Source organism: Enhydra lutris, unplaced genomic scaffold (genome assembly GCF_002288905.1).
Source record: "Enhydra lutris kenyoni isolate GAN:26980312 unplaced genomic scaffold, ASM228890v2 scaffoldscaffold57, whole genome shotgun sequence".
Taxonomy (NCBI): domain Eukaryota; kingdom Metazoa; phylum Chordata; class Mammalia; order Carnivora; family Mustelidae; genus Enhydra; species Enhydra lutris.
The window spans coordinates 6,000,699-6,027,539 of record NW_019154141.1 but is presented as its reverse complement, the minus strand read 5'-3'; the positions used below and the strand labels follow the sequence as shown (position 1 = coordinate 6,027,539).

The 26,841-nt window shown below is 38.4% G+C and overlaps 2 protein-coding genes across 2 annotated transcripts in view; one reads left to right on the top strand and one right to left on the bottom strand.

The window, feature by feature from the left end:
* Positions 1 to 26,841, top strand: part of LOC111158116 (centrosomal protein 112) — a 414,110-nt gene that overhangs the window by 183,842 nt on the left and 203,427 nt on the right. Inside the window, exon 18 of the mRNA XM_022519974.1 lies at positions 9,438 to 9,545. Coding sequence (XP_022375682.1) covers positions 9,438 to 9,545 — 108 coding nt within the window. The remainder of the gene's footprint in view (positions 1 to 9,437; positions 9,546 to 26,841) is intronic.
* On the bottom strand, positions 22,212 to 22,610 carry LOC111158117 (ubiquitin-conjugating enzyme E2 N-like). Its single transcript, XM_022519976.1, has one exon. It carries the CDS (start codon positions 22,608 to 22,610, stop codon positions 22,212 to 22,214), a length of 399 nt encoding a protein of 132 aa, XP_022375684.1.

Sequence of the window (26,841 nt, the reverse complement as noted above, 5' to 3'; positions counted from 1 at the left end):
AAGAAAGAAAAAGAAAGTGGAGAGAATTTTCTCAGGTTGGAGACTAGAACAAACCCTGTGCTAGATTTAGGGTATATTTTGATCTATTAGAAGTTGTATCCCAAAAGTTTTTAGAGGAAAAAACCCTATGTGTATACAAAAAATAAAGTTAGATAAAATGAAGGATAAAATATGACTATAATTATGAAGGTTCAAAAAGATTTTTTTTTTTTTAAGAAAGGTGTTGTTAAGATAAACTTTAAGAATGTGGCCAATTTTCTGTTTCTAGAATTGCTGCTCTTCTTCCCTTCAATCTCCTGTTGGATTTGTAGGTGTTTGGAATGGTTTGATAACTATCTAGCTGATCTCCTGCTACCTGATGACATCTCAGCCTGCTACTCCTCTGCCATCTTGACTCCTCCCCCTAATTGCCATGTAACATATTAATAAAGGCAAAAACAGCATGATCATCTGAGTAGAGGCATAAAAAACATTTAAAAAGTTCAACACCATTCATGATAAAAATAAATACTTGGCAAATTAAGACTGGAAGCAAACTTACATAACCTAATAACGGACATCTATGAAAACTCTATGGCTAGTGTACTTAACATTGAAAGGCTTAATGCTTTTCCTCCTAAGAACGAGGAAACCATGTCTCCTTTTGCCACCTCTGTTCAACATTGCATTTGACATTCTAGCCAGTGCACTAAGGCAAAATAAGGAAAAAATGGAAAGAGAGAGAGAAAGAAAGAAAAGAAAGGAAGGAAGGAAGGAAGGAAGGAAGGAAGGAAGGAAAGAAGGGAGGGAGTAAGGAAAAGAAGAGCAAACATATTAATTGGAAAGGAAAAAGTACACATATCTTCAGATGACACAATGATCTTTTATGATCAAAATTTATACAAGAAATATGAGAATTAATAAATGATTTTCTGAAATAGAGAAAGTACCTTTGATGTGAGTCTAACAATAAGAACATCATTTATGATGGAACCCTTATAGCTGGGCTCATTCACAAATCAAATAATTCTTACCTGGCAAATTTTAACAAATGTTAAGTAAAATATATATGCCAAAACATGGTCAATTAGAAGTCCTCTACTCCAGATTATCAATCAGTTAAAAAGTATGCATCTGATATAGCTCAGATGCTTAAAAAATCAGCAGATTCATTATTTGGGGAATCATAATGTTTTCAAATTTTTTCCATAGTCTATATTTTTAACAGTCTTCCTTTTCTGTTGTTGTCTTGAACTGCTCATTTCTCTTCTTACTAAAATCTTTGTGTAAAAGCCAGTAGAGCTTAGGGCATCTTTTTCCATTTGGAAACTGCTGCAGATAGCAGACAATGGGAATTTGAATTAAAAAAAAATAAAAGCTTTGAGTTTGTTTTTGAAAGTGAATTGCTATTTCAAAAATGAGGCCCAGGAGAGAAAAATGGAACGGAGAAAGTTTTAAAAAAATGGAACAGAGAAAGTTTTAAAAAAAGAATTGCTTCACACTGTTTCTTTCACTTTGAAGAACTTTTTATCTCATTTAAGATTGCTTCAGTAACCTAATTTTTACTCCAGTGGTGAACTCTATTATAAATATTAGCTATCAGCAATTAGTTATATAAAATATACATATTTTAATTGTGAAAACATACTACTATGGTAGAATTTTCCACTTATACATACATAATCACACTTTTAAATGAAATAGTGTTCTATATTTACCTATTCTCTGTGAAACAAATAGATGACTGAAAAAGACATCTATGTTTTTGAAGTACTGGCAGGAATTCTAAAGTGAAACTTTTTAATCTTTTAAACTGACTGCATGAATGTCAGCTAACTAGTTCCTCCTGGGGCTTCCACTAGCCGCTTGACTTCTAGTTAATTTTTCTACCCTTGAAAGTACATCCTCATTAAATGGTATTTGCTGCTAAGCTGCTAAATATGTGACTTTAAATTCAATTCCTTTTTTTTTTTTTTCCTTTTCTTTTAACTGTCATCAGCTACCTGCTGTTAGCTTTGGACTTGGAGAACCCACTGGCTTGCCATGCAAACAAAATTCTGAAACATGGCTGTTGACTAGTGAGGTTGCTTCTGGCTCCTCTTACGCTTGTTAACTGGTTAGCAGTTTCTTACATTCTTAGAGATTGTAAATTTAATTCATCACCCTATTATTGCTGTTGAATACCTGAAAAAAAATTCTCAAGTTACAAGGAAGAAAGAATTCCCTCTGGATATATTTGTGTCATTAAGTGTAAATGGATAACAGACAAAGAAAGAGTCATCATATGAACCATTCATTGTGACTTACACCTTTGTCCTCTTGTCCTTTAAGGGTCCTGCTGGCTCATGTAATTTTAAATAAGTTTTTTTTTTTTTAGACCAGTTTTAAGATAATAAAAGATCCAATATAAATAGAAGCATTTTATCTCAGTTACTTTTTGATGATAATAGAGACATCTCTCTACTCTTTTAACATTTGGAATTTTGTCTTTAGATGAGATTAAGTAGCAGAAGTAAAATTCTAAAATTATATTTAAACGTTTCAATAGAGGCTATTAGAATAATTCATCAATTCCAAATGACAACATCAAGAGAATATGTGTAAGTATTTGGCTTTGAAAAACAAAATTAAATGACAACAGCAGCAACAACAAAATGAATAATTAGAAGAAATTTCAACTTTTATCCTTAAATGCTTAATGTAAGAGAAATAAGTGAAAATTTTTTCTTGTAATACTCGTCAATGACTAATCTCTTTTGCAGACAAAAATAAGCCAAAAAAAATCTACTGAGGACATTGGACCAGAAAATATGTCAATTTTTTTTCTGCTTTTGATTGATTGGGTTTTTTATGAAATAGTAACATTATTATTTTTTAATACTTCAGTTATTTTACTGACTTACTGGTCAAGGATACAACAGATTTGACTTCTTTCATTCATTTATTAAAAGTTTATGAATACTTGCTCCATACCAGCCATTGTTGTTGTTTCTGGGAATTCAGAGATTATTTAGACATGTTTATGGCTTGTGTGATAGGCCAGCACATTAAAGTGTGTGATTTAATAAGTGGTGTGACTGGTGGAATAAACATCAATCAGAGAACACAGGGGAGGGACATCTAATCTAGCCTTGTGAGTTTGGCATTTATCTGCAATTGTGGAGTCTTTGTTGTAACTACAAATTTCTTAAATGTTTGCTTATTGAAAAGTTGACAGTAATGAATTTAGTAAAGTCGTTGAGTATAAGAGCACTTAGACAATGCAGTTTTATTTCTATATCAGCAGCCAACAAATAGAAAATAAACTTTGAAAAAGATGTCACAGCGTGAGAAAGCTTCACGTTGGTACCAAAGAATAAATCCAGCAAAAAACGTGCAAGACTTCTGTTTTAAAAACTGGAAAACATTATCAAGAAAAGAAGACCTGAATAAATTGGCAGATTCAAAGGCTCAATGTCATAAACATGTCAGTTCTCCCCACATTCATGTATAAAATCAACACAGTTCTGAAAATCAAAATGTTAGTAGTGGGTTTTTTGGGTTTTAGGGTTTTTTTTTGGTATGTGGTTTTTGCTTGTTTATTTGGTTTTTGTTTTTTTGTTTTGTTTTGTTTTTGGTGGAATGAAGGGAAGTGAGACAAACTGACAGCTGATTCTAAAATGTATATGAAAATACAAAAGGCTAAGAATTGCTCTGGCAATCCAGAAGAGCCCAACGTATATGACCAGCTACTGAGACTAATATTCAGCTTCACTAATTAATACAGCATGGTTTGGGCACAAGGATGACCAAATGTTACAGAAGACAGAGACTCAAAATTAGACTCGCACATACATGATCAGTCTGACTCATGTTGAAGGGAGTGCTGCAGTACAGCAGGGAAAGAATGATCATTGTAGGAAATGCCGCCATGTCAATTGGATAGCCACATGGGGAAAAGAAAAGAATCTTGCCTCTTATTTTACCCATGCACAAAATTAATTCCAGGATTATAGATGTACAAGTGATAGTTTCAGTGATTGTTACATAAAACTTTCAGAAGAAAATGTAGAAACATATTTGATAGTTGAAACTAGTAAGGATTTTCTATATAGGAAATAAAAAACCCCAAAATGTTGAATATAACCTTATTAAAATAAAATAAAAAAAAATGCTCATTAAAAGAGACCACTAGAGGGTGGAAAGGCAACTTCAGAGTGCGAGATTCAGGTGTGGAGTCCAATATTCATATCCAGAGCAGATCAAGAACTCCCACAAACCAATTGGGACAGGTACCATAGATATCATCTGTATTCTATCAATTTATGTTTTTTTCTCACAAAAGAACTGTAGATATAATCAATTAATGTGTTCATTGGTATTCCCTGTTAAGGATATTAGTTTCTACAGATTCTTTAGCCAACCACAGAATTAATGATCTGCCTTTCTGCCATTTGTATCTATCTGCCTGCCTGCCTGTTTCTGTCCATCGATTGATCGCTCGATCGATTGATCCAAACATACTTGAAGGACAGTTTTTTATAGTTTACCTAAATATGTATTAAATACAAAAATATATTTTGAATTGTATATTCCTATACAACTGTCTGCTTATTATAACGTGAATTGTATGTTGAATTACTCCAAATATAGTTACACAAGAGTACTTTACTAGAGAAAGAACTTAATTTACAACCCTATTTGACAGGGACTGCCAGATGTCCATGCCTGCTTTCTTATTCATAGAGCCCTGATTTTATTTAGGGCAACATTAGACACAGTTTTAAAACTGCAGTTTCTCACCTTGCAGGTGGAGCTTACTTTTTAATGTAGTTGCAGTGAATGAGACACAACAGCATAATTAATTTGCTATTGACAGGAACTTGCAGGAAAGCTCCTTAAAAGGGTATTCAGCTCAGCTATAGGACCCTTTGCCCTTCCCTTCCCATATGTTCAGAGCTGTAGAAGCCATTTTGCAACTATTATGGGAAGGCTGAATTGCAGAGACCTTAACCCTGACATCTTTGAACTGCCAGGATAGCGGCCTGTTTCTGAACTTGTGGCACAAGGAAAACATAAAGGGCCTGTGTCATTTAAGCTCTGCATGGTCACTTGGGTTTTCTCTTCCGTTTAGCCAAGTACCGAATGCCTGAGGCACCAGAGGAGGAAAACACCCCCCAGCCCGCCCCTTCCGTCTTTAAACACTAAACGTTTGCAGAAATACACCCAACCCCTTTTTGCTCTGAAGTTGACCACCAAGTTTTACTCCTAGGTTTTCTTGAAGCCAGAGTTACACAATAAAGGAGTGCTGTTGTTGTTATTTTCCTAACACTTGAAGTTGAACGGAATGTGGAATGATGTATGAGGAAGCAGAATCTTTTGTATCTATGGCAACTGAGAACACTGTTTTTATACAAACTAAGTATTTTACAAGACTTTTTAAATTGTTTTGTTAAATTATTGAAGGAAAATGGAATGGGGCCTTGCATTTTCGGTCAGTATTATCTAAAATGACACGCATTTTCATTTTCTTGTATCAGTTATTTACTTTGAATTTGTTTTAATGTTTAGGTATAAAAGGTCTTTTCGTGTGTTTTAAATTCGTACCTGTTTTGATTATAGAAGAGGATTTTGTTTTTTCTTGAAGATACTCTATTTTTTACAAGCTTTGAGTACATAAAACATTTAGTTTTTATTTTAAATTCTAAATATTTTAAATATTTAAGTATTTGTTATTTACTTTTAATAGTCAATTTGTGCCGAGATAAAATAAGAACTTGAAATCAACTTCATGTGAAGATCTGTCTTAAAAGTACTAAATAAACCAGATCTTCCCTCCTTGATGTACCTTCTCTTTTTTCCATCCCCTTTTGCTTTTGCGAATCATTTTATTCATCCTTGAGGATTTAATGCATATTTATTCTGCATACCATACCAATTAATAATTAAAATATAAAAGAATTATAAATCATAGTTCCTTTTATTTGGTAGCTCATGATCTAGATGAATAAACAAAGCTCACACATTTGAAACACTCCTTCCGTATTATAGAGAGAAACACAGCTTGCTATGAAAATAGATGTTGAGTCCTTGAATGTAGAGAGAAGGAAGGCACTTATGTCAGTTGGTGGGATTAAAGAATACCTCACAGAGAGGAGAGGAAACTTGAGTCAGCCTTGAAGACTATCAGTTTGGGTGAGGGAAAACACAAAAGGGTTTTCCAGAGAGTGCAAAGAGCAAAAGGCTAGGATCAAGAACAGACATGGCTTGTTTGGGAAAAGCCAAGGATCTTGGAGTATAGGGAGCGCGGACTGCTGAGGACAAGCTAAGGAGCCTTTTGCTTGAGGTCTGATGTGAAAACCACTGAAGGAAAGAGAGCCTTGAAACCCACATCTTGAGTTAGAAACAAAAGAAAACAAAGTGTACTTGAGTAATTCCTTAGTAAATTTATTCATGGCCACAATACCGACTACCTGTAGATCAATAATCTTTTAATTCTGATCATTGAATTTGGAAGCCAATGACTTAGTATTAGGGTTGCACCCTTTGGATTTTTACAAAGAAGTAGGCTAAATTTCATGCTGTAGTTTAGATACTTCAGACCTGGGTATGAGAAGCAGAATCTGGAATGGGCTGTTGGATAGCACAGCAGTGAGTGGCCATATTTTGTTCTCATCCAGTGTGACCGGGTGCTCTTCACTGAACAGCTTTGTTCCTAGAGCCTTACAGTTTAATCATGTCTGAGTAAATGCATTAGAATTTTTTTTTTAATTTAAGATGAAAAACTGAAGGAAGGACTTTTAGGGTTCATTTCCCCTAATATTCATGTTTTGTCCAATCCTAGCAGTTACCAAAAGGTAACCCGCAAGAGAGCATTGGATACAAGCTGGGGAAAAAAAAAAGAAAGAAAAGAAATATCTCAACCTATCAGTGCAGCAGCAGAATAATAAATAATATAAAGTAGCCAGTGGTAAGATGATTGTCACATTAACTGACAGTTGTCTCAAGAAAAACATCTTCTGAGACAAAATCAAATCAGGGGAAGAAAGACAAATGAAAAACTGTACTAGGAATACAAGGTATGATTTTCATATTATAGGAAGCGATTTTTCATTCCTATCTGTAAGAATATTTCTTTCTTGGCACATATAAACAAGAATCTGGCAAGAGCAGAGATAATCATACATTATCTCTAATTTTGTGTGTGACAGAAATGTCAGATTCAACATGATCTTGTATGTTATCGAAACTCTCGCACTATTAAATGTTGAAAATTACTTATTCATCAAATCTCAAACTTAGTTTCATACATTTGGTTTGCCTTTTTTCTTTTTCTTCTTCATTTGACTACTGAGGCCCTATAGGTGACAGGCAGGGGGCTAAATCGTTGGGATACATGGGTGAACGTGGAGTTACTTTACCATGGGTGAGGCAGACATTAAAATGAGCCCTAAGGAGTAAGTAAGTTGTATAGTATACTTGAAGGTGATATGTCCTGTGATAAAAAGGAACAGTAGATCAGGGCAAAGGAGACTGTGACGACTGGGAGGTGGGCTGCAATTTAAATAGGCTGGTCAGGGAGGCTTCAGTACAAAGATGACATCTAGGCAGAAACTTGACTTTGAGAAAGAAGCCATGTGACCATCTGAGGGGAAGCTGCTGGACACCAAGGCAAGAGCATCTCTGGCATGTCTCCAGCCCAGCAAGGAGGCAGGTGGGCTGGAGTGGTGGTGGTTATATAGAGTAGCAGAGATGAATGGAGAGAGGTACCTAGGATTAGATCATGTGAGACCTCATGGAATATGGCATAGTGTTTGACTTTTAATTTTTTCTATAATAACACCTTTATTAAGATATAATTCACATATGGGATGCCCAGGTGGCTTAATTAGTTAAGTGTCCCAACTCTTGTTCTCAGCTCAGGTCTTGATCTCAGGTGAAATTAAGCCTCGTGTTACCCAGCATGGAGCCTACTTAAAAAATTTTAAAAGGGATATAATTCACATACAGCAATTAATTCATTATATGTGTACAATTGAATCATTTTTAATATATTCACAAATTGTGTAACCATTAGCACAATCAATTTCTTAAAAGATTCATTCATTTGTTTTAGAGAGAGCATGAGCAGGAGGGGCAGAGTGAGATGAAAGGACAGAGGGAGAGGGAGGGGCAAGGGAGAGGGAGAGAATCCCAAGCAGACTTCCACACAGCCCATGGAGCCTATCTTGGGGCTCCATCTCATGACCCCAAGATCACAATCCAAGCTGAACCCAAGAGTCGTTGCTTAACTCACTGTGCCACCAAGGCACCTCAGCACAATCAATTTTAAATTACCATTGCCCCCAAAAGAAATCTGATACCCTTTAGCAGTCAGTGCCCACCCCCCAATTCCCTCTCACCCTAGGCAACCACTAGTCTGCTTTCTGTTTCTAAGGATTTGCCTTCTGGATATTTAATCAAATGGAATCATATAACACATAGTCTTTTGCAACCATCTCCTTTCACTTAGCATAGCACTTACAAGGTTCATCCATGTTATAATGTTATAACATGTATTAGTATTTCATTCCTTGTTGTGGTTGAATGATACTCCTATGTATGGATAGACCTCTTTTTGTTTATCTGTCATCCATTGATGAACATCTGGGTTATTTCCTCTTTTTGGCTAATGAATAATGCTGCTACAAACATTTGTACACAAGTTTTTGTGTGGATGTGTGTTTTAATTTCTCACTGAGGAGTGGAATTCCTGGCTCATATGGTAACCGTGTTTATCCTTTTGAGAAACTGCCAAACCATCTTCCATTTCACATTCCCACCAGCAGGGTATGAGGGTCCTGATTTCTCCACATCTTCACCAACACTTGATATAATTGGTCTGGATTAAAGCATCCTTTGATAGTGGGTATGAAGTGGTATGTCATTATTGTTCCAATTTGAAATTGCCTAATGGCAGTGATGTTGGCATCTTCTCAGATGCTTATTGGTCATTTGTGTATCTTCTTTGGAGAAGATACCTTTTCTGTTCCTTTGCCCATTTTAAAATCGAGTATAATTGCCCATTTATTACTGGGCTGTAAGCATTCTTTATATACTCTTGATACAAGTCCCTTATCACGTATATGGCTTGCAAATATTTTCTCCCCTTCAGCACATGCCAAGGCCTTAAAAATTCTTGTTGAATATTTGAATGCTCAGAAGTATATTTCCATTACAATGTTATTATAACATTAGAGTTTAATAAAGTATGTACAGTATTAATTTCCCTGGCTTAAACTATTAAATATATGTAAATAAATTGATATAGCTTTCATTTTCTTATCGTTTTTAAGTTCACCATTATGATTGATAAAGGGGATTTAAAATCTGCCATTTTAATGAATAGACAAATTACAAAAGCATGAAAAATAAAAAAATTTAAAAATTTAAAAATTAATTTTTTGTTTAAAAATATATTTGATTTTTAAATCTTATAGATGGAAAAAGTGGAAGCAGATCTAACTAGATCCAAGTCTCTTCGTGAGAAACAATCAAAGGAGTTTTTATGGCAGCTGGAGGATGTCAAGCAACGATATGAACAGCAGGTTGGTCTTTCATTTTGATGATGCCATTGAATTTTTAAATGCATTTATAATCTCTCTTTTAAAAATCTTGTGGCATCTATCTGGCTTAGTTGGTGGAGCATGTGACTCTTGATTTGGGGTTGTAAGTTTGAGACCCACATTGGGTATAGGCAATAAAATAAAACCTTAAATATCTCATTATAACATCAAATCCTTGCACAATGATGATATTACTAAGAATGTTATTACTGATATATGTGAATCATTTAAAGCAAAATGTTTCAGTAAAATCCAGCAATAGGATGTTAGCTCTTCACTGAAGTCTATTCCAATGATTTGTTAATCTGCATGTTTAATTGAAGCATTTATTGTGATTCTTGTGTCCTTCTCTTCCTGTCAGAGCAGAAGTCTGACTTGTTCATTTATTTAAGAAGTAGTTTTGGGTACCTACCATGTCCTGATTCTGGGCAGAGCAGTAAGTTAGACTGACAATGGTCCTTTTCTCACAGTGCATATACTACATTATTTTATAATAATTTTTAAAAATTTTTTATTTAAATTTAATTAACATATAGTGTATTATTAGTTTCAAGGGTAGAATTGAGTGATTCATCAGTTACATATACTCCCAGTGCTCTTATATCACATGCCCTTCTTAATGCCCATCACCCAGTTATCCTATCCCTGCTACCCACTTCCCCTCCAGGAACCCTCAGTTTGTTTCTTATAGTTAAGAGTGTCTTATGGTTTGCCTCCCTCTCTGTTTTTATGTCATTTTATTTTTCATTCCCTTCCCCGTTGTTCACCTGTTTTATTTCTTAAATTCCACATATGAGTGAAATCATATAATTATCTTTCTCTGATTGACTTATTTCACTTAGCATAATACTCTCTAGTTCCATCCATGTCATTGCAAATGGCAGGATTTTATTTGTTTTGATGGCTGAGTAGTATTCCATTATATACATATGGCACTTCTTCTTTGTCCATTCATCTGTCAGTGGTCATCTGGGCTCTTTCCTTATTTTGGCTGTTGTGGACATTGCTTTATAAACATTGAGGTGCATGTGTCCTTTGAATCACTATGTTTCTATCCTTTGGATAAATACCTAGTAGTGCAATTTCTGGGTCATCGGGCTTCTATAAAGAACTTATCAAACTCAGTACCTAAAGAACAAAAAACAATCCAGTTAAGAAATGGGCAGAAGACATGAACAGACATTTCTCTGGAGCAGATATCCAAATGGCTAACAGAGCATTTACTGAATTTGGGAAGGCAGCCAGGCCATTAATAAAAAACAAGACAAAACAAAACACAAAATAATTTGGAAGTGATTTCTGAAGGAGAAAGAAGGTGTGTACAGAAGCCTTGTCGGGTGGAGGTGGGAAGGGGATTACCAGCATTGATGGATGGTCAGGGAATCCCTCCTAGCTGGGGAGCTTTGTGCTAAGAATCTTGAAAACTCTGGGTGAGCTAGCCATGAAGTCTCATGAAGTATTCTAGGCTGGGGGAACAGAGAGTGCAAGGATCTGAGATGACAGCAAGTTGGAAGTGTTCAAGGAATGAAAATGGCAGAAAAGACCGGTTCAGCACAAGTGTGGAGGTGAAGGTTCCAGGTGTAGGTGAGGGGGTGAGAACTCGGCTTGGGCTAGGACCAGGATGTCTGGGGCAGCGTAAGAGGTTTGGATTTTGTTCTCAGTGCTCTGTGTCTTATTTATTCTATAAAAAATTTTTATTTTCATCTTCTCTAAAAATGTATTCCTGCTAATTCTTAGAATATTCAAGGTGGTTATTAATTTTTACTTGTTTGTTTAATTTGCTTGCCTTGTTTCCTTAACATCTGGAAAAATGTTAATTAGCTTAATCACTAAGTTAAGAAAATTTTTTTTTCTAAAGACAATATTTGAACCTTTTTATTCTAAAAACTTGAGTAATTTTTTTATTATTATATTTGCAATTCCTTATAAGTGGCTAATACATCAAAAACTAATTAATCCCTTGTGATTACTAAATTGAATCCTACTCCTAAGTGTAGCAATTAGGGCCTCAGTTGAGTTCCATGAAAAGGAAATCTGATCTGACATGTGACCCTATGGCTGTGTGTTGTTGTCATTCACTTATCATAAAATGTTGGTAAAAATACCTGAGTTACTTTCATAATGATGGTGTGAAGTTTGCAAATTGGTCCTTCTTTGTTATTTGTATTATCTGCCTTATCTTGCTCCATTCTGTCTGCGCAAATCATGCCCGGGTTTCAAGACTTGCTTCCTGCTCCAACACTTACCTAAAATGTCTTGTGACCTTTCTGGCCTGTACCCATTTCTTCCTTCTCTGAAATTATGGCATTAATCATCTCATTATTCTGTACACTTAAATCAGTTCTTGTATTGTAAGATATCATATAGAGTTCTTTTTTCCCAGAATGGAGTGTAGTCTACAAGGGAACGGAAACTTTCTCTTCTATTTCTTCCAACCTCTATTACATTATGTTTCTGTGACTGAGTTGATATTATTAGAAATACATGATAGAATTCATTGCATTGTTTAATAATTAATTGGATTGGGAAGTGGGGATAAGAAGGAAACCAAGATGACCAAATATAAATAAGAATTTTTTTAAAGACTTTATTTATTTATTTGACAGAGAGACACAGTAAGAGAGGGAACACAAGTAGGGGGAGTGGGAGAGGGAGAAGCAGGCTTCCCACCGAGCAGGGACCTGACGTGGGGCTCAATCCCAAGACCCCAGGATCACGACCTGAGCCGAAGGCAGATGCTTAATGACTGAGCCACCCAGGTGGCCCTATAAATAAGAATATTAAGGAAGAGCAAAAAGTGTTACATATTATTGTGCTTTAGTTATGAGGTATAATTGAGATCATTTGGGGATTAAAAGCAATATTAAAAGCAAAGATAGAAACAAGAAAAATGTCAGTTCCTCTGAGTAAGCTGGTAGAGGAACAGGGAAGAGAGGAAACCCAGCAAGTTAAAAACCGTTTCTATGACACAGATATGACTGAGCAGCTATTGTGTTTCAGGGTGAGTATAAGGGGAAGAAGCATTCTCTTTAAGACTTTTAAAAATTACATTTTCAGGTGTGTATGGTAGGCTCAGTCTGTTGAGCGTCTGACTCTTGGTTTCAGCTCTGGTTGTGTCATGATCTCAGGGTTGTGAGATCAAGCCCCAAGTTGGCCTTTGCGCTCAGTGAAGAGTCTGCTGGACATTGTGTCCCTCTCCTTCTGCCCCTTCTCCCCTTCCTCTGCCTCTCACCCCCCATTCACTCGCTCTGTCTCTCAAAAAAATAAATTTTTAAAATTATATTTTCATTTTGATGATAACCTTGTAGATGACAAATTTCTTTTTTTTAATATTTTGTTTATTTATTTGACAGACAGAGATCACAAGTAGGCAGAGAGGCAGACAGAGGGGGGGGGAAGCAGGCTCCCTGCTGAGCAGAGAGCCCAGTACAGGGATCAGTTCCAGGACCCTGAGATCATGACCTGAGCCAAAGGCAGAGGCTTACCCCACTGAGCCCCCCAGGCACCCTGTAGATGACAAATTTCTAATCAAAAAGCCAAATGACTTCAGTGCCTGATTTGCTTTTATTTTGTGATTGATTTGGCACAACTCGGGCTTTTTAAAGTTGGGCACATAAGAAAAACCCACCATGGGAAATTAGTATTTGACTAAATAAAAATTATTTTAAGTTAAAACAAATACTATTTGCAATGAATGTGATAGGCAAGGAATGATTCTCTTATGAAATTGGTAAATTTATAACAAATAAAAATAATTAGCATATAAAATAATTAGCACAAATCATAAGAAAATCATTACTGTCCCAACAAATGTCCTGGCAAAGGACAGAAACAGATAAGAAACAAATTGAATAAATGACCATGTAAAAACATCTCCAGCCTTATATTAATAAAAATGCAAATTAGAATTAAAAATGATATACCTCTAAGTTGGCAAAAGTTTAGTGAAATTTGTACTTCATATATTGCTGATGGCATTTAAATTAATGCAGCCTTTTTGGAGAGAATTTTGGCAGGATCTACCAAGAGTCATAAGAAGTATTTATACCACTAACCCAATTATTTTTAATCTCAGAAATATTCAAACAATAATGTTAATTATTTTTTAGGTGATGGAATCATGGTTGATGCTTTTTCTATACTCCCTACTTTCCACATTGTGATTGGTTTTTTTTTTAAAGATTTTTAAAAAATTTATTTGACAGAGATCACAAGTAGGCAGAGAGGCAGGCAGAGAGAGGAGGGGAAGCAGGCTCCCTGCTGAGCAGAGAGCCCAATGTGGGACTCGATCCCAGGACCCTGGGATCATGACCTGAGCCGAAGGCAGAGGCTTTAACTCACTGAGCCACCCAGGCGCCCCATGACTGTTTTTTTTAATGTGACAATCATGATTTAATTTAAAAATATACTTACACAGTGATGAATCACTAAATTCTACACCTGAAACCAATTTTACCATATATGTTAACTAACTTGAATTGAAATGAAAACTTGAAAAAGAAATACACTTACATAAACTTGTTTGAAAGAATTTAAGTTTCAAAGACTTTTCTCAGAATGATAGTTTTAAAAATCTACCAAAGTTTTGTCTTTGTATAGTCTTGCTTAAAAATAGTTAATAAGGAAAATTATTTTTTTTAAAGAATTGATACTATTAATAGAAACGGCATGCTGTTGGGATGCCTGGGTGGCTCAGTCGGTTGGGCATCTGACTCTTCATTTCAGCTCAAGTTATGATCTCAGGGTTGAGGGATTGAGTCCCGTGTCCAGCTCCATGCTGGATGTGGAGCCTGTTTAAGATTCTCTCTCTTCCTTTCCCTTTGCCCTGCTCATGCTCTCTCAAAAAAAAAAAAAAAAAGGCAAAGAAAGAAAGAAAGAAAAAGGTGGGGGGCACCTGGGTGGCTCAGTCAGTTAAGTGTCATGATCCCAGGGTCTTGGGATTGAGTCCCACATGGCGCTCCCTGCTCAGCAGGGAGCCTGCTCCTCCCTCCGCCTCTGCCTCTGCCCCCCACCCTCTGTCTCTCATGAATAAATAAATGAAATCTTAAAAAAAAAAAGGAAAGAAACTGCCTGCTGTTGCTTTAATTTTTCTGTACTTCATTTTCATGAAAAAGGGATAAATGGGACAAGTGTCATGCAAATGTGTGACACGAATTTTTTAAAAAACTCACACAAGAATCTCTCAGATCTTGGTGATTTCACCCATTTTATTCTTCTTATATCTATAGGCATGTTCATTAGACTCGGTGTTGAGATTGAAGATTCCAGGCAGTAACTCACTAGGGAAAGACAAAGGCAAGAGGAATATGAGCCAGTAAATTTTAGGAGAATATTTATTAATGTGATAATATACCAACTTTTTAAGACCCTTTCTGGCAGAAAATTTTATTAACTGGAACAGTATTCCCCCAGACCACTCCAAGTTGTTAAGATTTTTACTGTGAAAGTTTATCATGAGAAATGATAGGCGTATAGCTGTGGTCACTACAAGCTAGCACAAGTTCACTAAAAATGAAGCCGATTAAACTAAGCTCATTTCCTTCTTTGAATGGGGGTTCAGGCTGGTAGATAAGGCAAGTAGTGCTGGGCTTCACTGAGCCATCTGGTAAGGTCCTTCATGAAGCTGATGTGGGAAAACACGGTTTAGGTATTGGTGCATTTTATATGGCTACGTGATGGTTCAAAGGGCCATCTCTGAATGACCAATTATCAACTTGAAGTAAGATTTCTCAGTGTTCCCGTCACTGGATGATGAGACAGACCTAAATTTCCCTGCTTCCCTAGAGCTCAGAGGAGCGGTTAACAAGTAAAGCATGAAAACCAGTACTCTGAAGCTTTAAACATTTGAAATTAAGATGATTAAATTTATTAGGATTGAACACAAAATCCTATGCTTAGATTTAAAAAATTATTGGGAAAAAACACAAGGCAGGGTGGGGTGGGTGAGGAGTATAAAGGGTGGAAACAGCGAGGCCGACAGAAAAACATGCCTGGGATGATGGCTTAATGGGCCCAGTGCACTGTTTCCATATCAGGTCACATAAGGAATATGTCCATTCTGGTCACTACATTTTAAGTAGGACACTGGCAAAGCTGTGTTCAAATGAAAGTCTCCAGAATATAGAAAGACTTGGAACTCGGTCAGAGAAATTATTTAAAGGAATTTGGCCAAGAGAAAATAAGACTACGGAGAATAGCATATCTATTGGTTCTTAAATTCAAGGTCTGCCATCTAGGAAATAGTAGGATCAGTCAATGTGGGAATATCCCAGTAGCCAGCAGTTAGAAGGACCGGCTCGGGGCCACGTACTGCTTTCTGGGTACGTGTATGAGTTCAGCCACCTCCCCCCGCACAGCGGTCTTGTGAGGCAGAGACCATTGTGTCTTTTTTTTTTTTTAATAAGATTTTATTTATTTATTCGACAGAGAGAGAGATCACAAGTAGGCAGAGAGGCTGGCCGAGAGAGGGGGAAGCAGGCTCTCCACTGAGCAGAGAGCCCGATGTGGGGCTCGATCCCAGGACCCTGATGTCATGACCTGAGCTGAAGGCAGAGGCTTAACCCACTGAGCCACCCAGGCGCCCCGAGACCGTCATGTCTTATCCCCATCTTCTAGATGTAGGAACTGAAGCACCTCCTCTTAAGGGACCTGACCAAGCTCCCACACCCTTAACAGGTGACAGAATCAGACCCTGGTCCCCAGCCATGCTCCTATCCTCCACTCTAAACAGACTCCCCTTGCCCTTCCCAGAGGCAAAAATGGAACCCCTGTGTAGATAATACTGGGAGGCATATTTTGAGTCATTTCAAAGTCATTCTTTCCTAAAGAACTATTCAAATGTGCAGCGGTTTATCCTGGGAGAAAGTAAGTTTGAAGTAGCCCTTGGGAGTGTTGTAGGGGGACGCTGTGCATTGGGGGGGCTGGCCTACCGCTGAGGTCCCATTTGAAACCAGTGTTCTGTGATTGTCTGTTCTTTTGCCTGATGAGACACTCAGCCTGTGTGTGTATCTTGCAACAGATGGAGAGATCTCTGGCCCCCCCACTGACCCGTTTATTTACCTACCTGTCTAGCTGGATGTCCTTCAGGGCTTCTGCCTCCTTCTCAGCTGCCATTTTGTGCAAGTGTGACGACGTCTCTCTTACTCTGTCTGACTTTTCTATAAAATGTGAAATACACGGGAAGAGGACGTAGACTCCTGTCACCCAGGCCCCTGTCTCCACTCAGCCCGGGGTGGGTGATCCTGGGGTGGTCAGCCAGGGCCAGGTGGTGTGTGAGGCCGCATACAGGCTTCCTGGAAGCTTGGAGTCACTTGGTTATTTTGTGGGAAAGCGAAGCAGTTTTACTACTGAGGTAACAATCATATTAAAACAAACAGAGACTTTCCTGTTTTGAAAAATGCACAGTTCTCATGAATTTTTGAGATGAAATAGGACATTTCAAAGAAACCTCCAGCTTGCAGAGTCTGCTTCGGGCTATGCCCTCAGATAGCCCAGAGGGGTGCTATTTGTTTTCACTGCTGCTGGGGGTACTTTGGTGGAAAAGTTTAGAAGCACTTATCTGGCCTCATCCTCCCATTTGATAATGAGGGAATTGCCATCCAGAGGAAATGAATGACTTGTGCTTTTGGGGTCTCAGTTTCCTTATTCGGTTTTCATTTCTGAGCCTCCTCCTGTATAGGAAGCATCATGCCAGGAACTGAAATGAAGTGAAAAAAGCAAAGTGGTATTTTAAAATATTTTTGCCAGAATGCAGGCATAACGTGAGCAGATGTGGAGAGAAAAACATCAAATGCATGCGCTAAACACTCACACAAATATCCTGTAAAGCCCAAGCTTTCATCAAGATTTCCTGTTTCTTTCCTGTATAACCCATTGGAACAAAAAGACAATTCTAATTGTCTGCACAAACCTCATTCAAGCTGGAAACAAACAACAAACCAGGCATGCTAGGATTTCCTGAACTATGGAGATTTTTTTGGCAATCCCATCGTATCATTCTTTAGTCTTCTATTTTATATCTTCTCTTTTCACTACAAAGCCTTTAAAGGGAAATGTAGTTCAACAGATAAACAAGTGGTCAAATTCTCGGGAAAGAATAAATACTTATTGTTAATGATCATAAAAAACACTGAAGGGACCAGCTGCTTACACGTTACTCTTATTTGAAACTTCAAAGTATTTTGGTAGCAAAGACAGGGTAAAGATGAGACAAATTATGCAAGATAAATAGTTGGGAAGTTTTAGGATCAGTTGAGATATTTAATTAGCAGATAGCATGCAATTCCCAATTTTCCCCTGTAAATATTTCAGTTACCTTGATTTTTTAGGTAACATAGTCTAAAAATATGGGTATACTTAAAGCAGGCCTCCTTTTCCTAGTTGTTTGTTTGTAACTTTTCTCATCTAGGTTAAAACAAATGGCACTTTTATATGGAGTGGGAATTAAGTGGGGAAAGATGAACACAGTTCTTTTCAAAAACTGTGGTATGAAGTATATATGTTGTGTTTCAGGGATACTTCATTTTAAAGATGTTTCTTATGGGGCACCTGGGCGGCTCAGTCACTTAAGCATCTGTCTCAGGATTTCAGCTCAGGTCATGATCTCAGGGTTGTGAGATCAAGCCTCACGTTGGGCTCTGTGCTGGGTGTGGAGCCTGCTTAAGATTATTTCTCTCCCTCCCCTTCGGGACCTGCCCGCACCTCCCCCTGCCCTGCTCATGTGCTCTCTCTCTTAAAAAAAGAAAAGAAAGTAAAGTAAAAGCTACAAAAAAATAAAAAGATTTCCTAGGTAGTGATATGGCTGATTGATGATTCCCATTCCCTAGATACCTCAGAAGTCTGCAATAGAAGCAGTGTCTTTCCAATCATTTGTTAGTTAACACATGTTTATTGAGCACCTACTTTGTGCTAACCATTGTCCCAGTGTTTAGGATGTGGCATGAACAAAATAGCATCTCTGCTCTTATGGTAGAGGAGACAACAGTGATACCTCTCTCTCTCTCTCTCTCTCTCCCCCAAAAGTAAGGTAAGGTAATGATAATTGCTATGAAAGGATAAGGTGTTCAGAGTGAAGGGCAATTTTATATAGGGTTGTTGTTTCACGTAAGGTGTTATTTTAGATGTGGCCTGTGAAAGGCTCTGAAGAAGTAATACTCAAATTAAAACCTTCATGAAGGGAAGGAGGAAACTATATAAAACTTGGAGTAAGGAAAGAATATTTTGTGCAGAGAGAATGGATTGGTATGTGACTGGAATGGAGTGAGTTAGGGAGAGAGTGTTAGGAGTCAAGGTTAAGCTGTGGGCAGCTTATATCAAGTCTATGGACTGTGGTGGAAAGTTTAGGTTTTCTTCTGAGTGTGACAGAAAGCCATTGGAGCATTTGAGCAAAAACCGGTCTGAGTTTCAAAAAGATTTCTCTAGGGTGCCTGGGTGGCTCGGTGGGTTAAAGCCTCTGCCTTCGGCTCAGGTCATGATCCCAGGGTCCTGGGATCGAGCCCCGAATCAGGCTCTCTGCTCAGCAGGGAGCCCGCTTCCCCCTCTCTCTCTGCCTACCTTTCTGCCTGGTTGTGATCTCTGTCTGTCAAATAAATAAATAAAAATCTTAAAAAAAAATAAAGACTTCTCTAGTTGGTGTGTGGAGCGTTGTCAGGGATGTGGGGTCAGAGGCCTAGTTAGGAGAGATAGCAGGCATCTGTTGAGAGATTACCATGGCTTGGACCTGAGGGCTGTGTTGGGGATAATGGCACGTGGTCAGATTGGGATGTGGATGTATTTGGCAGGAAGGACTTGTTAATGGATGTGAAATGGAGTGTGAGGGGCAAGAGGGAACTCAAGCGGGACTCATCAGTTTTCCGGCTGAACAACCAGGTGAATGGTGGTGACAGACATGGACCCGTGAGTAGAGAGAGAAGAGAAAGGAAGTCCCAGCACTCAGCTCAGGGTCACTATGGTGCTTAGAGATGGGGAAGAGATGGAGGAAAAACAAGAGACTGGGAAGGAGTAGCCAGTGAGGGAGCAGGGAAACTGAGAAGGTCTGGTTTCACATAACTCATGTGCAGCAAGTGTTTTCCGAAGGAGTAAGTGAGCAGCCAGTTGTTTCAGGGGCTGCCAACAGGGGAAGTTAGATGGCGACTGAGAACTGACCATTGGATTTGGCAAGAAGGCCTCTCGCCACCTTGTCAAGGCCAGTTTCAGTGGAATGTGGGAACAAAGCCTGTGTAGACTGAGAATGGGATACGAACATCCCGTTTGAGGAGTTTTGAAAGAAAGGGGAGCAGAAAAATGAGGTGGAAGCTTGAGGGATATGTAGGGCCAATGGAAAGTTCTTAGAAAATGAGGTAAGTACAAATGTTTGTTTGTCGATGAGCATGATCTATTGGAGAAGAAAATGGCGATGAGGTAGGCAGCGGTGGGATAATTGTGGGAGCAAGGGCTTGATTTGGCAAGAGAGGATGGCGTGGTGCAGAGGACAGGGCTGAGGTGACAACGAGGACAGCCACCCACTCGAGTCACAGGAAAGGCAGAGACTAGGCAGGTAGACACGTCAGTTGATGACAAGGAAGATGAAGTAGTTCCCCTCTGACTGCTTCTGTTCGACTGTTCCTGAATGCCACCTGTTCCATTCAAAACGATAAGTGATCATGGAGCCTTGGAGTAGGTGATGTGTGGAAAGTAAAAAGAAAGTAAAAGGATAGGCCATATTTGGAGGAGTTTATAGCTTGGTTGATTTGCTTGTCTTTCTAAATTCCATACTAGCCAGGAAACTGGTGATTTTTGTATTTCCTATCGTTCAGCAGCCGTGATGTGCCAGGTCAAGAAAACTGAATGTGTTTTAGGGGAACAGATAGAAGGTGAAATAAATTAAAACTAAAATGTACAGTGAAGACATGTTTTTCCCCAAAATGTTGAACTCTATCTAAGAGGGTGAATTCTTAGTTAATGAATTTTCTCAAGTTGAACAGCTTGAATTGACCGTCATTAAATGACGAAGAAAAAGCGTGAAGGATTTGACTCCCTGAACAAATCCTGGGTTTTCATTGAGATCTGGCAGATAAACACACAGAAAATAGTAGCTAGTTTTTCAAAAAGTAATAAAGCTTAGGGTCATTATTGCCACTCACGCCCTGTGGGTGGCAGGTGACTGTTTTAAAGTGTTGAAGGAGACTGCAGAGAAGTGTCCTAGCTTCCCACCCCCACGGCCTTCCCGGCATTGGCATTCCTCCGTGACCGCTGCTGCACTTCCGGCCTTCTCCCCTTGTGCCTCCTTGAGCTTCCGGAGCCTCAGCAGCCACGTGTCGAAGGCTGTCGAAGGCTGTCGAAGGCTCACTGGAGAGGAAAGGGAGAACCGGCTCTACATGCTGGCCAGTCCTTGTTCCGTCTCAGATAGTAGTTAGCTCCGCTATATTGTGTTCTAAAAAAGAGAACTTGCATAACTAAACTGAACTGTTGACAAAGAGATTTCATAGATGGGTTTTCTTGTTGTAGTGGATATCATCTAGGCCTGGAGCCACATGGCCACCCACTAATGACAAATTCTTCTCCTGCTCTTGACACTCTGATGACTTTTTGCTATTTGCGGGGGATGGGGCCATGCCTAGTCAGACTGTACTGTGCATTTTCTGTGCTGACTTGTGCTTAATTTTTACTCTGACTCCAAAAGCTCAGAGCAGATTTATATATGTCCTTAGGTTTATCTTTTTTTTTTTTTAAGTTTTTATTTGGATTCTGGATGAGTTGACATGTAGCCTGTTAGTTTCAGGTGTGCAATGTCATGATCCAGCTGTTCTACACATTACTCAGTGCTCATCGTGATACGTATACTCTGACTCCCCGAAAACTCCTTGTTTTTTTTTTTTAATGTCTCATTCTTTATTTAAAAAGAAAAAATTTAAATTTTTACTAATTTAAAATACTAAATACTAAAAAAATATTTTACTAAAACATAAGATTTACAGAAATTTCCAGAAAGCCATACAAAATGGTCACAAGCTTTTTCTTGAAGGAAGGATTCTACATTTGACAGCAAAGTCACAATGTTATTAGTGAGGGTTGTGATGTTTGTTTAATGTTCCCATTTTGGTTCAAACAATCAAGCCTGACCAACTATAGCATCTAAATAAAGTTAGACATGGCTAGAGAGCATATTCGAAAGAACTGGTTAGCTCCTTTTAACCAGTGCAATTAGATCACCATAAAAAGGGGGAATGGAGCCCATAAAATTAAAGTAAAACTTCTCCCCTTCAAAAAAAAGTAATAAAGAAAAACACGCACACCCCTGCAGCTAACCCTGAGCACTACCTTCATTCACAGTGCTTTACACTTAAATCAGGATGGGGAAAATGAATAAAAGCAGAGAAGAGCCACTGCTTTTAAAGGTTTCACAACAATCCAGATGGTACTTCTAGCCTCTGCTCATGCTTTACAACAGGGAATCAGGACAAGACATAGATTCGGTAATGTGTATTTAATCACCAAAGGACTGAAGATGTCTGGGCTTTTATTCTGTAATATTTCTAAGACTATGTCCATTAAATGCAAACCAAAAAGAAAGAAGTCTTGGCAGAACAGGACAAATGATGCACACTTGATGATCAGTTCGATTTTAAATATTATTTATGGCATATAGCCTAGTCCATGCTCTAGCTGTTTCTATGCTTGGGCCTTGTTCTCCCACTGCTCTGCTGCAACATTTGCTAGTGGACCATCTGGATTGGAGCACTTAACAAAGCCCAGATCCATAGCAGACCTGTGCCGTGCTGGGGACCACTTACCTTTCAAAATATCTGAACGTACTCTTCCCAACTTGTTTACATAAGGATGATAAATTTTGGTCGTGAAATGTACGTTAGGGGCTGCCTTTGGGTATTCTTCTGGTAGGAATAGTTCAAGCTTAAAAGTCCCTCCCTCAAAGGGGGAATCCTGGGGCCCAGCACTGACCACACAAAAATAATGGGTGTTAATCTCATCTGGTTCTGCTTTAATGCCAAGAACTGGTTCTGCCAGCAAGCACTGGGTTTCCTTGATAATCCTGTGGGACAGCCTGGCCATCTTGTCAGATCCCGAGGCAGCCTCTGGTCAGTGGCTCCCTCTTTAAAGGAAAGTACCCCTTGAACTATTACCCGATACGTATAAATGCTCAGGGTATTTGAACTGACCTTCATCTCTCTTTTTAAAAAAGATAGCACATTTATAGTAGCTGATGCTTTTACTAGGCAGGGGTCTTCCTTACTACTCCACTCAAATTGAACCAGGAAGGACATGCCAGAACTGCCATCACATAGTATTAAGGAAGAGATTTAAAAAAAAAAAAATCTCAGGAAAATAAGAATATTAGAATGATTTTATTACTTTAGACCAGATAACTTACCCCATGGGAGGGACCAGAAGACGCTGCCTTCACTGAGGTGTTGATGAATGCACCGATGGTGGGAACCCTGATACCGCTGAGCAGCTATGTGGTGGCCTCCTCCATACGCTGGCACCAAGAGTAGGAGATGCTGCTGCGGAACTGGGCTGCCCACTTCCAGTAGGATGGTAGGGTTCCAAAATGGCAGACACCAGGTGAGGCACTCAAATGTTGTGGAAGGTAGAAGTGACTACTGTAATGGGCCCCAAAGCTAGGGAGTTAATCAAGGTGTTTTGCCTGCAGGGATCTTTGATGAGAGTGAATAGAGCATGTTGTTGAGGGATAGGAGAGACAGAGACCAATGAGAGCACTACTTGTACAACATTAAGAAGAAGTCAAGACTGGGCAAGGAACTTTAGACAATTCTCCACTTGCGTGGAAAATCATGGTACTTCATTAAGTTTCTAGATCTAAGTTCACAGTTCACAGACCCAGAGCCCATGTGATTGAAGGGAGACCATGTTCCTTGATAAGGGCTCTTAAAATACCAAGTAAAGGCCATCCAGTGTGGTACTGCACACAACGGAGAGAGCAGAAATTCTACCAAATTCTTATCTTTTGGCGGTGACTACTGTGAATCGGATAGGAGTATAATTCCTGATATTTCTGAGACATAGATAAGTAGAAGGGAACGTAGATATAGAAACAAAAACATTTTTTAAGAAATGAGACTATGCTGTGTTTCTTACTTTTATTAAAATGATTTTATATGAAATTAGATGAAGTAAAGAAAAAGGAAAACAAGGAATTTCTGAAGTTTAGAAAAATATTCCTTTGCTTGATGAGAGGTGGTTTCAGAGAACAATAAGAGATAAAGATTAAAAATATACTGAGGTTTGGGGCACGTAGGTGGCTTAGTTGGTTAAGTGACCGACTCTTGATTTCAGCTCAGGTTGTGATCGGAGGGTGGTGAGATCAAGTCTCACATTGGGTTCACACAGAGAGTGGAGCCTGCTTGGGATTCTCTCTCCCTTCCCCAACCCTCCACACCTCCACTTGTGTGTGTGTGTGTGTGTGTGTGTGTGTGTGTGTGTACTCTCTTAAAAAATGCATTGATGTTAGTTAGAATCATTTTGAATTTTATGGCTCAATTTTGAGAGCATTAGTTTACTCACTATAATAAAAAAATAAATAAAATTAACGTGCTTAAACCTCTTCCACCCACTCCTTCCACTCTATTTTGTCAATTGTAGTGTTATTTTATACATTGTGGAGTGTTGTATCATTTGTATTCTCTTCTCTAACCATGATTATCATAATTACATGGAGTTAGTTTTTTATTTAAATCATTTATATGCTTACCACCAGGACTTTTAGTACAACTTCCCCATAGTGGATACCTTTATTTTGATTCATCTGTTGAATGCTGAGATTTCATCATTAAATCGTTTTTTCCAAGAAGAACATATCATTGTTGTATTCACTGCATTTTTGCATGCTTGAGAATCGCTGTGTGTTTCCCTATTTTGGGCTGGGCGTAACACACTCTGGTGACCCACATTTCCCTAAAACTTTGTACCTGGTGTTCCACTGTGTTTTGGCACAAAACATTGCCCATAACACAGCTCCTCTAGTCTTCTCTTGGTTGCCTGAATTTCATCCTCAAGTTTTTGCTGTTGTTTTTTTTTTCAAGAATGGTTTGGGTTCAATAGTTTTGAATTTTGTTATAGTATTCTTGAGCTGTTATTTTCCTCAAGAACAGCTTTTGTTGGTATACAGTGTGCTATTTTGATATACACACTTAGCTCTTCATTCATTATAGGGAAAATTTCTGATACATCTGTGTGTACATGGATTTTCTTTTGCTGTTTCTTCTCTACATCATCTTCTCTGTCTGTTTCATTATCTTGGATCCCTTGTCCATGCCAGTGATTTGATTTTCAGCCATGTTTGTTCAGTTGATTGCTGTTTCTAATTTAGAATTAACTTTGTGATCAGGTTATTTTTGGTTCTTGGTTAATTCTGTTGTTTTATCTTCTCATCTTTGGGTTCTTCTTCCATTGCCCTCATGGTATTACTAGGGGTCCCTGTCAACTCCACTTGTTCCTGATTTTGAAGGTATATTTTCTCCCCTCAAGATGGTGGGCCTTCCTTCCTTTCTTCCTGCTTCCCCCACACCCTACCTCTTAAAAAAAAAAAAAAGTTTGTTTTTTACTTGATGTAATATTTTTATAGCTGTCCAGACATTTTTCCTTTCATCTTACTGGGCATTAAGTGAGCAGCACTGTCCAAATCGACTATTCATTTTGGTATAATATGCAAGAGTTCTCTCTGACTCCTTTTCTGCCCTTATTTTCAGCCTGTCTGTCTTCCTCTGAGTTGCAGTTTGAGCACTTTTTACAGCTTGAGATTAGGATAAGGACAAGGAGAAGAACCTGGTTGGGGCTGTGAGCAACTCTTGTTAGAGAAACCTGTATCTGCTAGGCCTTTTAACATTTTACTCATGTTCTCCCCAGGATTTGGTGTCTGTATTGGAGGGATTTTTTTTCTTTTTGAATGGGCGCTTTGAAGCCTATGCTTCATCAGAACCAGCCATAATTTTTCACTTTCTCAGTTTTATTCATCTCTTCCCAGCAGCCATTCGTCCTCCATGCAATTACCCTCCTCACCCTCTTCTTAGAAGATCTTCCTCAGCATTACTGCTGAGGGACAGAGTAGTGTGTCTCAACAGGTCAGAAACTTGCTTTCTTTCCTTGACTACCACCATTTGACATGGATGGCCAACGTGCTAGCCTTCTTTCCTTGGGTTGCTTCCAGTGAATGTTCTGTTTTTAACATTTGTTTTGTTCTTCTGACAACTTTTCAGCTGTCTTCACTTAGAAGTTCCAGTGTCAGGTGTGTTCACCATGAGGCATAAGTTGCCTTGGAAGCCATTTGTTCGCTTATTGCTAAAAGCATTCCAGCAGCAGCTGAGTGACTGTCAGGGTGTTGTGGGGAAGCTTCATGAATTAAGATTGACACCGTATTGCCTAGGTAGCCTTTACATCTCTCCATACTCTTCGGTTTTCATACTATTGTTCACTTGGAATTAGAGCAGCTACCATTCAATTGTAAGACACATCTATCCCCAGGGCTCCTAACTGGAGCCTCCTTCCCCTTCTTCCTTTCCCAGCCAGAGCACAGGGAGGGCCTCTTTTAATTGTAAAATTGTAAATTGTAAAATTAAAATTGTAGTTTTAATCCATTCTTCTAGGAAGGCTTATAGAATATAGATTTGTAATTTCATTATAGGCAAGGTTATTTTAGTTAGTATTTTTATATCTAAAAATGTGTTGGACCCATTCTATCACTTGCATAATTTATGTTTCTGGTTTGGAATTTCTGACTTTGAGGTGTGTTATTGAGATGTATTGGTCTTCTGTGGGATATATACTGAGAATTAACGACTTATTCCATCTCCTTTGTCTTTTTCTTTATGATATTATTAAAAGGTGTTCAGGCCACATTTGCTGATTTCACTCTAAAACTGTTACCAAGGCTTAAATATATATATATTCCAGGACCCCCCAGAGACTTGGCTATCTAGTGGTTCCATCTTGGTCTTTCTCAGAGCCTGTCATGTACTTCTGCTTTTGGATACTTACATCAGGTCTCAGTTAGAACGAGGACATCATCATCCGTTTGCAAAATGATTTAGTCTGTGATGGAAGGCTGCACTTTCAGGGATTTCAGAACTTCATAATATCACTCTTGAACTTCGTGTGTAGTGTGGGGGTAGCATAGTGGATAAAGTACTGTCTCCTGTTTTGACCTACAAAAATAACAGTTTCAAACTAATAGTTTGTAGGCAGTAAAACCATTTTCTCACCCAAACCCCAACCATCAAGCCATCAAGCTCAGCATTTCAGGGGACTATCAGATTGTAGCAGATGC

Coding starts and splice junctions, on each gene's coding strand:
- LOC111158117 (XM_022519976.1), bottom strand. CDS start 22,610: ATGGCCAGGCTGTCCCACAGGATTATCAAGGAAACCCAGTGCTTGCTG.